The 15,514-nt window shown below is 41.8% G+C and overlaps 1 protein-coding gene across 2 annotated transcripts in view; it reads right to left on the bottom strand.

Moving 5' to 3' along the window:
* The window catches only part of PTPN2 (protein tyrosine phosphatase non-receptor type 2), a 33,608-nt gene extending 26,119 nt beyond the window's left edge, over positions 1–7,489 (bottom strand). For both annotated transcript variants that reach the window (XM_085220740.1, XM_085220739.1), the window contains exons 1-2: positions 7,266–7,489; positions 4,493–4,583 (exon numbers count right to left, since the gene is read on the bottom strand). In XM_085220740.1, the coding sequence (XP_085076866.1) occupies positions 4,493–4,583; positions 7,266–7,457 (283 nt within the window). In that variant the 5' untranslated portion in view covers positions 7,458–7,489. The remainder of the gene's footprint in view (positions 1–4,492; positions 4,584–7,265) is intronic.
* Positions 7,490–15,514: the final 8,025 nt, after the last annotated feature.

The raw sequence follows: 15,514 nt of genomic DNA, 5'->3' as shown, positions 1-15,514 counted from the left end.
TTAGCTGTAACATATTTCTCATATGTAAATCATTTCCAGTTACACAGGACTTCAGATTTATACGAACGATAAACATATCTTAAATCTAATCTAAAAGATCTATCTTAAACACTGCCAAGCTCACAACATCTAAAATACAGCACTCATTTTCTGAAGTGTTAATTTCCCTATTTTGACAACTTACACAGCTGAAAAGGAAGTGGCAACCTTAAGAACGCTTCTCATTCTAGCTCCCGCACAAAGAACACTGCTCCCACAGCCACCTTGTCTGAGATAAGCTCTTATTACCCACTTCTGGCAAAACCCTTTCCCTCCACTATCACCTACAACGCTCCCTGCATCTCACACAAGGCCAAGACTTCACCCTGCACACTGCCCACCCCCTGCAAAAAGGAAAGTGACGTATCCAATTAAAACAGAGATAGGAACGTTTGGCAGTTCAAGTGACACAGATCTCACAGTTGGCTAATGAAAGGATTTATTCAAAAATCAATTGCACTTCTAAACACAAAACCGCCGCATAACCTAAAAAACATCTTTTGTCCAAGAGAAGTCTGCTTACCAAATATGGTGCTATAACAGGGAAGGGTAACACCCTACTTAGTGGATTAAAGAAAGTCACAAATAAAACATGCAGTGATAAGCCATTCCAGTGACCCTGTGTGACACCTCACCCCCTGCCAGTAAATCCCCTACATTCCACTAATCTAAATCTGGTCTACCTGAGCTGCTACATTACCCAAATCACAGCCCTCCATCACCGGATGTACACTCACAACTTTCAGACAAGTGTTTTCAGAGGGAGCCTAAGGCAAAAGAAAGACAAAGCAGCTTTTCCCACCTTGCCAATGGTCGCACGCCGCGCGTGCCACCATGATACATCAGCAAAGGCCTAGCTTGTAACTGGAATGTATTCATACTGAAATACGTAGGTTGCTCTGAAAATAATGCTGTATGTATTTCCGTGGAAACTAAAACAGATACAAAGAGCTCTGTACCACTATCTGATGGAGCTACTGTTTTTCAACACTCACCACCATTAGCTGTGTATTTTCACCAGCCACAAACAAGAGCTTGCATGCTGTGCTCACACGAATCTGCACCATCAACAACATGGTTTAAATGTTGGCTAGCTCTGAAGCACTCAGACTCTATGATCATTGACAGTCCCTTCCAAATGAACTCTCCTGTTCTAAAGTCTAGATCAGTACGTGCCAGGATACTCCCCTTTTCCCCAAACCTTAAGAAATATCTCCAAAAGCAACACACACAGTTTATTTATAACATGCTTCTGGTAACATGCCCTATAGAATCATTAGATAATGTCACACTCACTCACACACACACACACACACCCACACACACACAAAACCAAACACATTAATTTCAGCTTCTAAGATGGACAGCAAGAAGTGCAGTAGACTTATTTTGGACAGAACCTCTGAGCATGAACTTGAAACACATGACAAAAAGGTGAACATTTTGCCATAACAAATAATCAGTGCTAAGTGCAAAACCATCCACATCAGCTCCAACTCGGTTCCTCATAAAGAACAATACTCTTCACATTCCTCTCTCCCTGGCATATGTTCTACAGTGACTGTAAGCCTACAGTTGAAAGATCCAACACAAAGTCTACTAGCTGCCTCCTGAAGAAAACAAAGAGAAATCACTACCTTTTAAGATTCTCCAACAGCAACATGATCTATTTGGTGAAAATGTTCAGATGACCTAAGAAAACAGGCTACACGCCATGTCAGAAATGAGGGCTAAAGAGAAAACTTGTGACATCTCTCACAAGAGGGAGAGAAAAATCCTGAAGAAATCCTGACAATTTTACCTGAGGGGGGGATTTCCCTTTCTGCCTCTGAACCTGGGAATGCAGTAGGAATATCTCTAAAGGTCTTTAAAGTCAACCCGAGACACTGGACTACTCTGATATGAACTAAAGATAAGATTTAAAAGGGAAGTATTAAGTCTTAGAGTTCCAATAAAGGTATCAATAAAGAATAATAGCCCCATAAGTTATTTTCCTCTGAACAACGTTTTCTGAGAAATGGTTTCATCTCTCAGGAAATGACTGGCTGTCAAACCAAACCTATTTCAGATTAACTTCCTGTTTCAATACTGCAACACTGCCGAGATATTCCTCTCCCCATTCTAGACCCATACCAGACTGCATGACTACTGTTTTTTTGGCTAGGCAACTACTCTTGAGGGCATTTCTCCAACTAAGGTGTTTTTTTTTTTTTTTTTTTTTTTTAAAAAAAAAACACGCTGTAGCTCCTTAGCAAAGGAAAAATGACACTAATACTTCTGAAACAGGAGACAATATAAAACTCACTCAATTGTAATGGGCAGACAATTAGCCTCATACAGCTAACTGCAACCATCTTTTACCTAGAAAGGTACATGATATACAACCACTTTTAATGCACATGCTCTGTGAACTACAGTTGAAGTGGGGCAAACCAACCCAAAGCATCTCTTCCGTAACGCAGAACAATCTCTGCATTTCCTCTGACAGACACGCCATCTCAGATTTTAGACTGGCTTGTTTGCTGTATAGACTAAAAAATCATTTTCTCTTGACTACGGAGAAATAGAACATTTTTATTAAATTACATCACATATTTTATAATACATTTAATTAGCATAGGAATAACTGCTATTTTGAAGACCTTCAGGTATCAGAGGTCCAGGTTCTACCCCAACTGCTTTGAAGTTTTAGGTACCAAAACGTTAGAATGTCATTTATCATCTATTCTCTTCCAGGTCTCCAATTCCCACCACTGTCAAAGAAACAGTTATGACTCATATTTGAAAACATACATATAAAAAGCAACAGCGATCAGATAAAAGACTGTTTTGCTCTGTTCTCATAGAGCCTTGCTACTGGCACCCAGTCCTGTGGGCGTATCTTGGCAGTTCGGTTCAAACCTTCTTTCTTTCAGGCATGCTAAAAACTGAGACATGCTTCCTAAGGCTCACTGCGTTAAACTTCATGTCAACTAGCATGTCACTATAGTCCTCCTGAACCCAGGTACTACTTCAACACTAGACTTATTCAACTGTCTCTTTGCTGTTAACTGGACCCATTGTTTACTACAGTTGCATCATTTCCTTCTGGATAATGGAGCATTTCAGGGCAGAAGTATCCACTGTTGTGAAAGACATATCATGACTAAGGAAAACTTTGAAGAAAAAAAAAAAAAAAAAACAAAAAAAAAAAAAAACCACCAACTCACATCCCTACAGAAGATGACTGAGATGACTACAAGCCAATCATCTAAGATATTATTGCAGGTATTCCAGATGCTACTGAAATAACAGAAATTTTCTTTATTTTAGAAACGCAAAAAAAATAACATACTTTAAAACTATGCTGCCATTCTCTCTGTAGTTGTTACAAACAAACTGAATCCAAAGATGCGAGAAAGGACAAAAAAAAGTGAGCACAACTTCTGTTACAAAAGCTGCAGATGACAGACACAGGAATAGACTTTGGGTCTCAGGGTTCAAAACCAGTTTCCTGCCTTCTCTTCTTAAAATCTGTCTCATTTTAGGTATGAAACAGAAAGTGAATGAAATGCGACCTGCTTTATCACAGGTGAGAAGCCAATGCCATGCTCTAACAGGACAGTAAGCCTGAGACATGAGGTCCCATACTGACCAACATAGGTTAACTAAGGTCTATCAGGGCACTCAGGTTCTGAGCATATTCTGCTGGACACACAGCAGAAGCCAGTAAGCCTCAAGTAACCTGAGGTATCTTCAGAGCCGCACGTTTTTTCAGATAGGATGGTGATGGGAAATGCCATACAGACACAGCAAGGAGGGTCTCTGCTGAACTCTCATTTGATGATGGCACAGTATTTAGACTCCGCATTAAGCCAGAGTGGACTCATTTGGTAGGAATACACCATACAAGTTAGCCTTCTGGCAACTGCCTAACAATCAGCGTGCAGCACTGCTATCTGAACAGCATGACTCACTTCGAGACCCTCTGTGCATAGTTTCGAGAAGTGCTATGCACATGCTGTTACACCACAGCTTTCAACTGGAAACGAGGACTTCAGCACTTCTCCAAAATATACAATAGGTACTCATGTCAAGCACTCAAACAAAAAGCCCTAATGCATCAACTACTCTTCAAAAATTCTACATCCAAGAACAACGGGATTATGAGAGATTTTGCTGCTCTGGGAAACATAGTACAAAAAGACACGCAAACACTGAAGTTTTCTATAAAATACTGAAGTTGAAAGAGGTTAAATCTGTATTCATTTTTTCCCCTAGTCCTTCTGAAAGTGATATACGGTAGCTTTCTCTAGCTATAATCACCTATCATACATTTTTTGCTCATGTGTATTTTCATACGGAGACTGGATTAAAGTTTCTAAAGTAAACACTGTTGAAAAAAATTTTTCACATGCTTCAGTAGCAAATAAACTGGAAAATGTACTGCTGTAAATACAGAAAAGATACTTACATGGACTAACATCTCTGTATCTGTTTCGATTTCTGTTTTCTGGGTACTTTGCAACTCTATGAGGATAGTCACTGGATTTATGTCGAATTTCCTTTAAAAGACAGAAATACAGTTTACTTTTAGGCGCCAAGCACATTAAGGCTGATATTCTATACAACCTACCACAAGGCTTTCAAGCTCAGTTATTTCATTGCAGTTATTAATGCCATTATTGACTTTTAAGCCAACTTTTACTACAGCTAATGCTATTTTCACTCAGAAAACACATGCCATTCTTAGCCATACTGCTGTCATTTAGATCTTTTTACACTTGGTCAACGTATGCACAATTTGGTAAGTAACTGACACAGCAGAAACAAAGGGGGGGGGGGGGGGGGGATCTCATCCTACAGTTGAACTGAGATTTGCAAGCTAATTCCCAGAAAAAGTGCAAGTCTGAACTAAGAGTTGCATAGCTCTAGCTCCTTTACACCAGCTGGCAATGTAAACAATGTAAACAAAGAAAACCAAACTAGTTAGCTGCAGCCGTAACATCATTAGTAGCCACAAAACTATTACAGGTCTTTTGAAAGTTCATCTTAAAGAGCCATCATTAAACATGAGCCTGTAAGAGAGAACAGCTCTAGACTCTCAAATGTGAGCTTGTATCAATACAAAAATCACAGCCTGCTCCTACTCAGGCATTAACACAAGCCTTTTGATAATCTGCATTTGGAAGATATTTAAACACACTCATTTACACATCATTTTAAAGAAATAATACTGCTTAAATATTGTAAATGGGGAAGGTTTTTCTGTTTGTTCCTAAAGCTTCTTGATTCTAATGAGAATGTCTTTTTCCACAACTTTACCTTCAAACTAAGAAGCAGATTTGTAAGTGTGAAAACATAGGCAGTGTGCTATTGACGAGCAGCCTCTTATGGACTCAGTATCTTTATATCCTTGTACTCAGCTGACATGCAGTGATATAGAATTAAAAATATTTTGGTGGGTTTTTTTTTCAGATGAAATTCCTATATGATATGATTGTATCCTAAGAAGCGCTTCCCTTTACAACAAAGCATTTTTGGACTTTCTCTGTGCTCCCACTAAAACAATCATCTTCGCAAGCTTATTAATCAGTTGAGACACTCTCATACAAGGAACACAATGAAACAGGGCTTTGGAAATCTAACAAATGTAAAGAAGCTTCATTTTTTAATGTCTGCCATATGCTGTGACTTATGTGCAATGATCATCTGTGAAAAGCAAAAGCTACAATATGGAGCAGCAAGTGTCCAAGCACCAATGTTCTACGTACCTCTACATCAATCACTCAATCTGTTACACAACCAAATTTTGATTTTGGTACAGAACAATGGAGCTTGTGCTTCTAGCTTATATGCCTTACAGCCTCTTGGAGAGTCTCCACATTCAACAATTAAATGGCAAGCATTCACAGCCAAATTCCCTCAAATGTAGGTTCTTTATTATTATTATTATTATTATCATCATCATCCTATAACGGGAAGCAATATATTTTGTTTTAAAAAGCACAGGCATTTTCTGTGCTCAAAAACAGACCTATAATTTCATAAATATTCCAAGCTTCTAACACAAGTCTAGGAAGATTCATGGAATTGAAGGGCAAACACAGGTTTCGGCAAGAAGAATTAAGGAAACCCTAATATTCAGCTGAATTTTTTCTTCAGGAAACATGTGCCTCTCACGACAAGCAAGTATATGTCCTATACAACATAGCCATAGCTGAATACCTTCCTAAATAAGAAGTCAGTATATTGGAGTGGGTCCAGAGGATGGCCATGAAGACGCTCAGAGGGCTGGAGTACCTCTCCGACAGAGAAAGGCTGAGCAAGTTGTGCTTGTTCAGCCTGGAGAAGACTCCAGGGAGACCTCACTGAGACTATCCACTATTTAAAGGGATATCGTAAACAAGAGCGGACCAACTTTTTACATGGCCTGATAGTAACAGGACACAGGGGAATGGCTTTAAAATAAAAGATGAGAGTTAGGTTAGACGTTAGGAGGAAGCTCTCCGCTCAGAGGTTGGAGAGGCATGGCACAGCTGCCCATAGAAGCTGTGGTGCCCCATCCCTGGAGGTGCTCAAGGCCAGGTTGGATGGGGCCCTGGGCAGCTGAGCTGCTGGGGGGCAGCCCTGCCCATAGAACGGGGAGGGACTGGGTGGGCTTTGAGGTTCCTTTCAATTCAAACCATTCCGTGATTCTGTGATAATTTAACTGATAAAAAAAAAATCTGCCTGAATTCAGGAAACTGAGCTTTGCTTTGCATTGCTTTTCCTCATTTGAGAGAGCAACGTAGCACGCACCCTAGCGCAGGCACCATCTGTATCAGCACTTCACAGGCGCTGCCCGCAGCGACAGGCCCGGACCGCCTCAGCCCGGCGGAGGTCGGCTGTGGCACACGGCTGGGCCGGGGCAGCCCGTCCGCTTCAGCCCAAGCCCCGCTCCTCAGCCGCCGCACATGCGCAGGCGCTGCTCGCACGCACGCTGCCGGCTGGCGCGCAGGCGCAGCGGCAACGGCCCCACGACGACGCCTGCGCGCTGCTCCTCCGCACCCCTCCCCGCAAGGGAAGAGAAAAGGAAAAGCCAAGCGAAGTCCGGGAGCATGCGCGCCGCCCGCCCGCAGTTGCGCTGCGTGCACCTGAGAGCGAGTCGCGCCCCTACAACTTCCGCTCCGCCGAGCCTCCGCATAACGGCGACGGCGGACCGCGGCCCTCTCCCCGTCGGACCATCGAACCCCTTCTCCGCTCACCAGATAGCGCGCCTGCCAGTCGTTCGTGGCGTCGATCTCCTGGAACTCCCGCTCGATGACGGCGGACATAGCGGCGGCCGGAGCAGAGCAGCAGAACAACCGCCTGCCAGCCCAGCTCCCGCGCGCTGCCCGCCCTGCTGCCGCCGCGCGCGCACATACGCTCGCGGCGGCTCCCGCGACGGCCGGGCGCATGCGTAGCCCCGCCCCGCCCGGCGAGGGCGGCCCAGGCCACGCCCACGGGGAGCGGAAGGAGGAGTGAACACCTGGGAGATGGGGCGCCGCCCGCAGGTGGCCGCGAGGCCTGGCAGCGCCGCGAGGAGAAGAGGCAGGCGGACGGCGGCGCTTTTTTATGATGTCAGCGCGGAAGTCGGCTGTGAGCGAAGACCGAAGCGGAGCCTCAGCGGCCCCTCAGCTCCGCCGCCCCCTGGCGGTTACCCCGGCGTATTTAATAGCCACGCCCCTTATGTGTTAGTCACGCCCCCTCCTGTGTTAGTCCCGCCCCGCTCCGCCGCTGGCTTACAGCGCGGCCTGAGGAGTGTGCCAGAATCGGTGCGGCCGGCGTGTGGGCGGATTGAGGCTGTGCTGCCTTCCACGGTGTTCGCGAACACGGGGTACTGGGCACCGAGCGGCTCAGGCTCTGTGAAATAGGCTCCTGGTTTCATCATCCCAGTGTGGAGTTGTAGGTGTCCCTATTGGTTGTTGGACCGGGTGACCTTTAAAGGTCCTTTTTTACTCAGACAATTCTGTGACTATGATTCTGACTTCAAAGATATTTAGGAAATCCTCTCCTGCGTCTTAAGGGCGAGGCTGGGAGGCTCTCTGGTCAGTCTGTGGGATCATTTGTGCAGTAAGTAAGTAAGTCATTATGTTTCTGATTAAGGAGTACAAAGATGAATCTGCCCATTCTGAATGTAATGATTATTTTAAATTAAAAAAGTTTATTTGAATTCACATTGCAGCAAATAAAAGGTGTTTGTCCCCTCATAAAAGTGTGATCCTCCAGGGGCTGGGTGTAGGAAAATAAGTCGGTAGTTAGAAACCAACTGCCAAGTAGCATGTTTTAATAAAAAAGCAAAAACACAGAATGCCCTCACTGATCTAAGTCTTCAGTACACTTGCTCTCTATGATACGATATGAACTTTTGATATGAAACTGCGTTTGCAGTACTTGTTATTAAAGCAAAATGTCCCTTTTCTCCACTGACTGGAGCTGACTCCACCCAGACATCACAGAATATCCCGAGTTGGAAGGGATAAAGCCCATCAAGTCCAACTCCCAGCTCCACACAGCACCACCCAAAAATCAGACCACGTGTCTGAGAACATGGTCCAGACGCTTCTTGAACTCTGGCACTCGGGGTGGTGCCCACTGCCCTGTACAGCCCGTTCCATGCCCAGCGCCCTGTGGTGCAGCACCTGTCCCTAACCCTCAGCTGCCCTCCCCTGATCAGCTCCATGCCGTTCCCTCGGGCCCTGTCGCTGTCACACAGAGCAGAGCTCAGCGCTGCCCCTCCGCTCCCTGTGAGGAGCTGCACCCGCCATCAGGCTTCCCCTCAGCTCCTGTGCTGAGCAGGAACTCAGCTGTTCCTCATACACTTTCCCCCTCTAGACCTTTCTCCATCTTTGAAACCCTCCTCTGGACGCTCTCTAATATTTCGTGTCCCATGAGTACCGCTGCACACAAACCTGCACACAGAACTCGAGGCAGTACTCGATGCATCCATGCTGCCATGAAGCCACCCTGCATGGCCACAGCTGAAGGAAGCCCAGGTGCTGCCCTGTCAGTGCAGAGAACAAAGAGTGACATTGCCCAGTGAGGTGGTGCTTCCTCTTTGTTCTAGTGCAAAGGCCGGGAAGGCTTGGAGGCCATTCCCTGTGGAGTGTGAGATGTCCTGCCTGTCTCCAAAGACAAGCCTACCATCAGGAGCACTGTGTGTGTAACAGCTGAGTAGGCCACTGAGACACTGGTATATCTTGAGAAGAATGCAGAAGAACTGTAGTTTTGTTAAATAAATGTACATAATATGTATTTTGCTTTTTCAACTAGCAGCTGTAGTGCACATTAGAAGCTTGTACTTGAGGAACTACATCCCCAGATTTCCATTGGGAAAGCAATGTAATTGTATTACTAGGAGGGGGGGATTGTGGCAGCAGTTATGTTTAGAATTTGTAGGCAAATTGGTGCCTAGAGGCAGCTTATGTAAAAATAAATATTTATTAATTGCTGTTTAAATCTGGCTTAGAACAGCAGTAATTGGCAAAACATGGTTTTCTGGAGAAATTGCTTTTGTTTGCTCTTTGCTTGTTATTTTTTACTGCAGTTACTCTGAAAATGTTGTACCAGTTCATTGTTTTTTGGGAAGTGAGCCCAGTGTAGGCCCAGGACTACAGTTATATTGGTCTGTGGAGGAAAACCATATGTACAAAAGAGACCATGTACACTCATTAGTAAACTTGATTTAGTCGGTTGCCAAATAATATACTTCAGCTCCCTACTAGGAGATGAACTGCAATATAAACTCTTAAACACTTGAAATAGTGTGAGACATAGGCAAAGCTGGATAATAGAGTTGCTGGAATGTGGTATATTAGTGTTTTCTGTCTGAGCAAGTCGTTATTGTAATGTTTCCTCATTAAAATGTCTGATAATTGGAGAAGCCCCTTACTGTGCTGGTGGAGAGATACTCACCCCAAGGTAGTTCATATCCACAGCAGTTCTAATGTCAAAATTGGTTTTTGTGCTCTCCATCGTCTGCATGAAAAGGACCACTGAAGTTAATTATGAATGTCGTTTATCTAGTGACCTTGGACCAACAATTAAGTTTAGTACCACTCCAGAATGGACTAAGTGCTTGTTCCTTCACACACCCATTTGTTTTTTTTTGGGTCATTCACTGGAAATTACCCAAGTATCACTTATCGGAAATGATCTGTTCTGTGCTGCTTTTCTGAGAACCATTTTGGATATTAGTAGATGAAGAACAAATTCTTCCCTGAGGTGACTTTATTCACAGATGGACTCCATACCAATGTTAGCTGCTAAGAAATAAAGCTATAATGTACTTAAGCTCACCACAATGTGAGAGCAGGAGTACATATAATTCCTGATTTAAGTGTTATAGCCCATGGCCCGGAAAAGAAATGCCTTCTTCCCTCAAGAAGAGGACAGAATCTGGAAGGGCTGGGCACTCTTTTGGCATCTGCTAGAGAGAATAAAAAGATGAATAAGATGGTCCAATGATCAGAATGAAATTAGTTTCATTGATTCTTTGCATGTACAGTGGAACTTTACTATTTCAGACTTTGGAGTACTGTATTCCTTGTTCAAATGAGCATTAAAACTCCTTTTACTGAAAATGTTTGCCAGTTTTTCAGCTGCACTATTGATTTCCTCCACCTACACTAAGTAGTATTTTGGCATACAGCAAAAGAAAACAATACTTTAAAAACTTGCATAGCAAAATACAAATCCTTACAGCAGCAGTAGCAGCAGAATCACATGGACCCTAGCAGATTTGCATTCAGCTAAGGGCTTAGGGATTAGTCACAGATCCACAGCAGTGGGATTTTGGTGGCCAATGTCTACTAAAAGATGGTTGTATAGTAACAGGGATGGAATTAATGGAAGCCATAATTATGCTGTGAAGACAAGGATGACACATTTATGTGTAGAATAAATTATTGCCCTGACACTATGGTTTGGAGTTCTGTGTAGAAGAAATTCATGGCCAAGGAAGAAAGGAAAAATTAAGGTCTATTTAAGAGACATATTTCCTAGTGCAGAGATTTGTGCCAGTCTGCGTAGTACTGGATTCCTATAGTGAAGCTCAAATGATTGTGGAATGTGAAAAGGAAATTGCAGCTGGCAGAAGTGCTGTCACGAGTGAATGGACACTGGTTAGCGGAAAAGGGAGCCCGCCAGGATGTCTGATGGGCAGAGACTTCAGACTGCTGTGGCTTTGTGAAGCAACCCTTCCAGCAACCTAAGCTGGGATGTGCAGTCAGCCACAAAACCTAATGTCTATGAGTCAGTGCACGGGGTGCAGGGTATGGCTACAGGAAGAGGAGAATGGTCAGCTGCCAAGAGAATGATGACTCCAAGTTATTGTTTATCTTGCTTGAAGAAGGGATCTTACTTGCTGGGGCTAGTTTATATTTGTTAGTTGATCTTCTGTGCCTCTTTTCAGCCCTAACTACAATGATATTTATCAAAATCATAGTTTGCAGGTAAGAAAGTCTAATGCAGTGAGTGTCCAGACTAGCTTGATGTCATTCTACCTTCAAAGATCATGAAATTACCATCTGAAAAATTTTACCTGATCTCTGTGTGAGTTGAGCCTCCTGAAACTGCATTTAAATTTAAAGCACGGGATTTTTGAAAGGAAAGTGCATAGTCTATCTATAGAAACAGCCTACAGCTGACATAAAGGTTTCATGCTGCAAGTTTACAGAGACTTGAAATTGCTGGAAGGCCACCAGTTTATCTGGATTTAAAATTATTTCCTCCACAGATTGCATAGGGCTGCTACATGCTTTTACCACTTCTAACTTCACAGTTATTATTCCAAAGCATCACTTTTCATTACTTTATAAAGGTTAAAGAGGTGCTTAAACTGCAGTTTTGGGAACAGCATTATGTTGCCCAGCAAGTCTTGAATTCATATTCTTTCCTAATTTTTTAATGATGTTATCATGATTACCACTGCTATTTGCTAGAATAAGTTCTTCTAAGAAATGATGTTTTGGCAGAAGTTTGTACTCAGGAATACTGGTAAATGTTTCTGTTCTGAATTTGTGTTCTCAATTTTGTGTTCCAGTTTGCCTTTGGGTTTCCCAGCATCTGAACATACCAATTATGCCTAATTTTGTGGGTGTAAAAGTTTCCAAAATGTGTTTCCCTCTTTTTTTTTTTTTTTTTTAATAGTTTGAAATACGGTCATAAAAGTCTTTCTGGCAATGCGATTTAAAATTGTAATCCATTTTGATTTTTTTTTTTGTTATTGCACTAGACAATCTGAAGTGCCAATAACAGGAAAAGGTTTTCTCTTACTGCTACCTGTAATAACTGTTTTAGAGTCTTATCGTTACTGATTTCATAGTAGCTTAAATCCACCATGTGATAATGAGCCTTCAACGTAGATTACAATAATTAATTCTGCCCTTCCTGTGCTAGCAGAGATAGGTCTGTGCAAAATTTGTGATGTCTTTGTTCTTAAGTAAGCTTTAATAGATTTGATTTCATACAGCTTCCCGTATAAGCTTGTCCTGTTGAGATAATCAGCAGCCCTGGAGGAGCCAGGTTCCCTGAATCACTTCAGTGGCAGAGTTCCCTGTATGTGCAGATAGTTCTGCCTGCTGAAGTGTCACTTGGTATGTGATACAGAGTAAGATGCTCATACTGATCAGTGTGTAAAGACACTGAATCTTGTGTGGGCTGTGGGATACTAGATAAGAATCAGCAGAGCTAGTTTTACCGTGGAAGGCAGGATTGTAATAATCATCACATCTCTCTTTTTACCTTAAAATTAAATCAGAAAGTAAGAGGGAAAAGAGATTTGTCTGCAGGGTGGCAAAGACTTGTGATGAAGTTGTTGATTTGTCAGGCAGTATGACTTCCTAACAAAAGCAAATTAGTAGTGCACGTAAAATATATCTTTCCTCTTTATTTTAATACAGTGTTTGTGTCTTATAACAATGGCTTTGAAATGATCTGGCTAAGCAGGGAGTCTTAAAAGAAATCTGTTTTGAATAACAAATATCTTGCAGTCTCTGAATGTTCTCTTTAGTCCAGGCACTTAAAACCTGTAACTCATCTCTTTATGGCACTTGAACTGCTCTAACTGCCAAATCGATTTATTTGTTTTCTCAAACAAACAAACAAACAAACAAAAAAGATGAAATGAGTATAATGTACCAAAAGAAGGGTCCGTATCACAGGTTTTCCAATTGGAATATTGTCAAAGTTTTTAATTTCTTACTTTATCTAGTGGCATAGTTCCAGCTGTTCACCTCGTGACACTTTTACTTACTGGAATCAATAACCCAGTGTCACACCTGTGCCACATCTGCTCAGTATCAAAACAGGTGTATGAAATTCTTCATCTCTTTTAAATTTTAGATTTTCTTCCCACTCTCTTGTTGCATGTGAAGATATAGCTCTAGTCATCAAAAGCCATTCTTTTTCACAGACTTCTGCTACCATTTCTCAAACAGACCAGTCAACTTTCTTTACTGAGATAGTCTCAACATAGTGAAAGTAATTGGTCAAAAAGAAAAATGCTTGTTAAGGTGCCCTAGTGCAACATTTTTGGTCACCCTTTTATAGGAGAAATGTCTTAACAGTGTTAGATCACCCAGAATCAGATTCCTCTCAAGATTTAAGAATGAAATAATGCGTTTACTCAAAAATCACGGGTTTGTAGTTCTAGAACAATGCTATAAAAAAAGAAACAAAGAGTATTATTAAGATTATATATGTATTTGTATTTATATTTATGTTTAAACTTAGCTCATTTTGGAAGCTCTGTTCACTTGACATTTTCTTTGCCCAAGGTGGATGCTCATTTCTTTTCCAGCCCCTGCTTAAGCACTGAACAGGAAAAGTGGACAACAAGCAAATGATAAGATTATGTGATGCTCTCATTTCTTGGTCTTGTACGAAGTGTTAAGGCTAATTCTCATTTTATTTCTAGAGTTTTGTCAATCTTAGAAAGTAGGATGATGGAGATACATGAGGGAGGTGCCTGCATTAGCCATTGCAGCTAAACCTGCTAACAAGTGTGCATTGCTAGTGTGCAACATTAATGTAGATTTTACACATTTCTGTCATAGAAAGTGGGATAAATACAGTGTCATAGGAAAAGGAAAGGAGATTCCACTGAAATAAGACAAAATGCCTCTGCATAGTTAACTCTTTGAAGTTTACATCTTTTGACATTAGAATATAGCACTGTTGGGGGAAAATGGAAATAATACATCCTGTTTATTAATCTTTGTTATTCAAGAGACAGTAGGTAGGTAAACTCCGTGCCCAAAACACTTCTGTTCAGTGATTCATGTGTGTTTATACTCTGTGCACAATATTTGTTTATATAAATATCTCTGTCTGCAATCCTCCCACAGAGCACTGCAATGTGCTGTGAATTCTAATTTGAGATGTCTCAAGGGCATTCATTAGGCCTGAAAGTTATGCTTAGAACTTGAGGACAGTTTACCAGCCACTCACCAAGGATGCACAAATCTCGAAGAATTATATTTCAGCTTCCTGAGAAGCAGATTTTTTTGTGTGTGAAATGTTGAATGTGTTTTGTCAGTTATGTATGCTAGGCATACATTGTTTTCTCCACAATGTGGCATGTGGGTTACCTTGGGCAGGAAGCAATTACTGGTAATTAGCATCACTTATGTGTCCTTCACTGAAAAAAGTATTCATTGTTCAGCAGTTGTTGTTGAGCCTCCACAATGGAGCTGTACAGGAATGTAAAAAGTGCCATTATTCCTAAGGCATGATGCGAACAAATGTGTCTCAAAATACTCGAGTGCTCTTTTCAATGTGTTCACATGGTGGATGCTGTCTTAGGTTTGGACTGTGTTTTGACATGTGTCTGGAGCTTTCAATTTAAATGTCTATCGCAGCACAAACATCCCTGTAAGGCCAACTAACCATGTTAATTAGTACAGGCCTAGAGAAAAATAGACTTAAAAATGTGCAGACCTCATTCTTGTCTTGCAGTAGTGAAGTTTAGAAACAATTCAGTTGAAAGTATGTAAATATGAACTATGATCACACAGTTAGTGTAACATTAATTTAAAATTAGGTAAATTCTTTGCAGCATCTAATGATTGGTCCCTTGGGTAATCTTCCTTATAGTCATTCCTGTTGGAAATTTCTCCTTGTTGTGGTTCTAATCTAACAGCTACTATACATTGAGACACGGTGAATAAAATGGTCATGGATGAATATACATCATTGTACAGTTCTTTTTTGAAGGGAACACACTCTTACAGCTGACTGCAAAGCATTGTATTTGTTAGTGAGAATTTGAGTGGGGAGGAGATGGGGTTTGAAGCATCAAATGCAGGAAACAAAACACTCAAAATTTCCAGTGAATGGAAACTTAGCTCTTGCAATCATATAAGAAGAAGTTAAAGTATGGTTCCTCTGGAATCCTGTTTGTGTTTTCATTACACGTTTTTAATCCAGATGTTTCAAATACTTTGGAAACAATGAACTGTTATTGTCAGAATAA

Source organism: Meleagris gallopavo, chromosome 3, assembly GCF_905368555.1.
Source record: "Meleagris gallopavo chromosome 3, MGAL_WU_HG_1.1, whole genome shotgun sequence".
NCBI lineage: Eukaryota > Metazoa > Chordata > Aves > Galliformes > Phasianidae > Meleagris > Meleagris gallopavo.
This window is presented reverse-complemented; position numbering and strand designations above follow the sequence as displayed.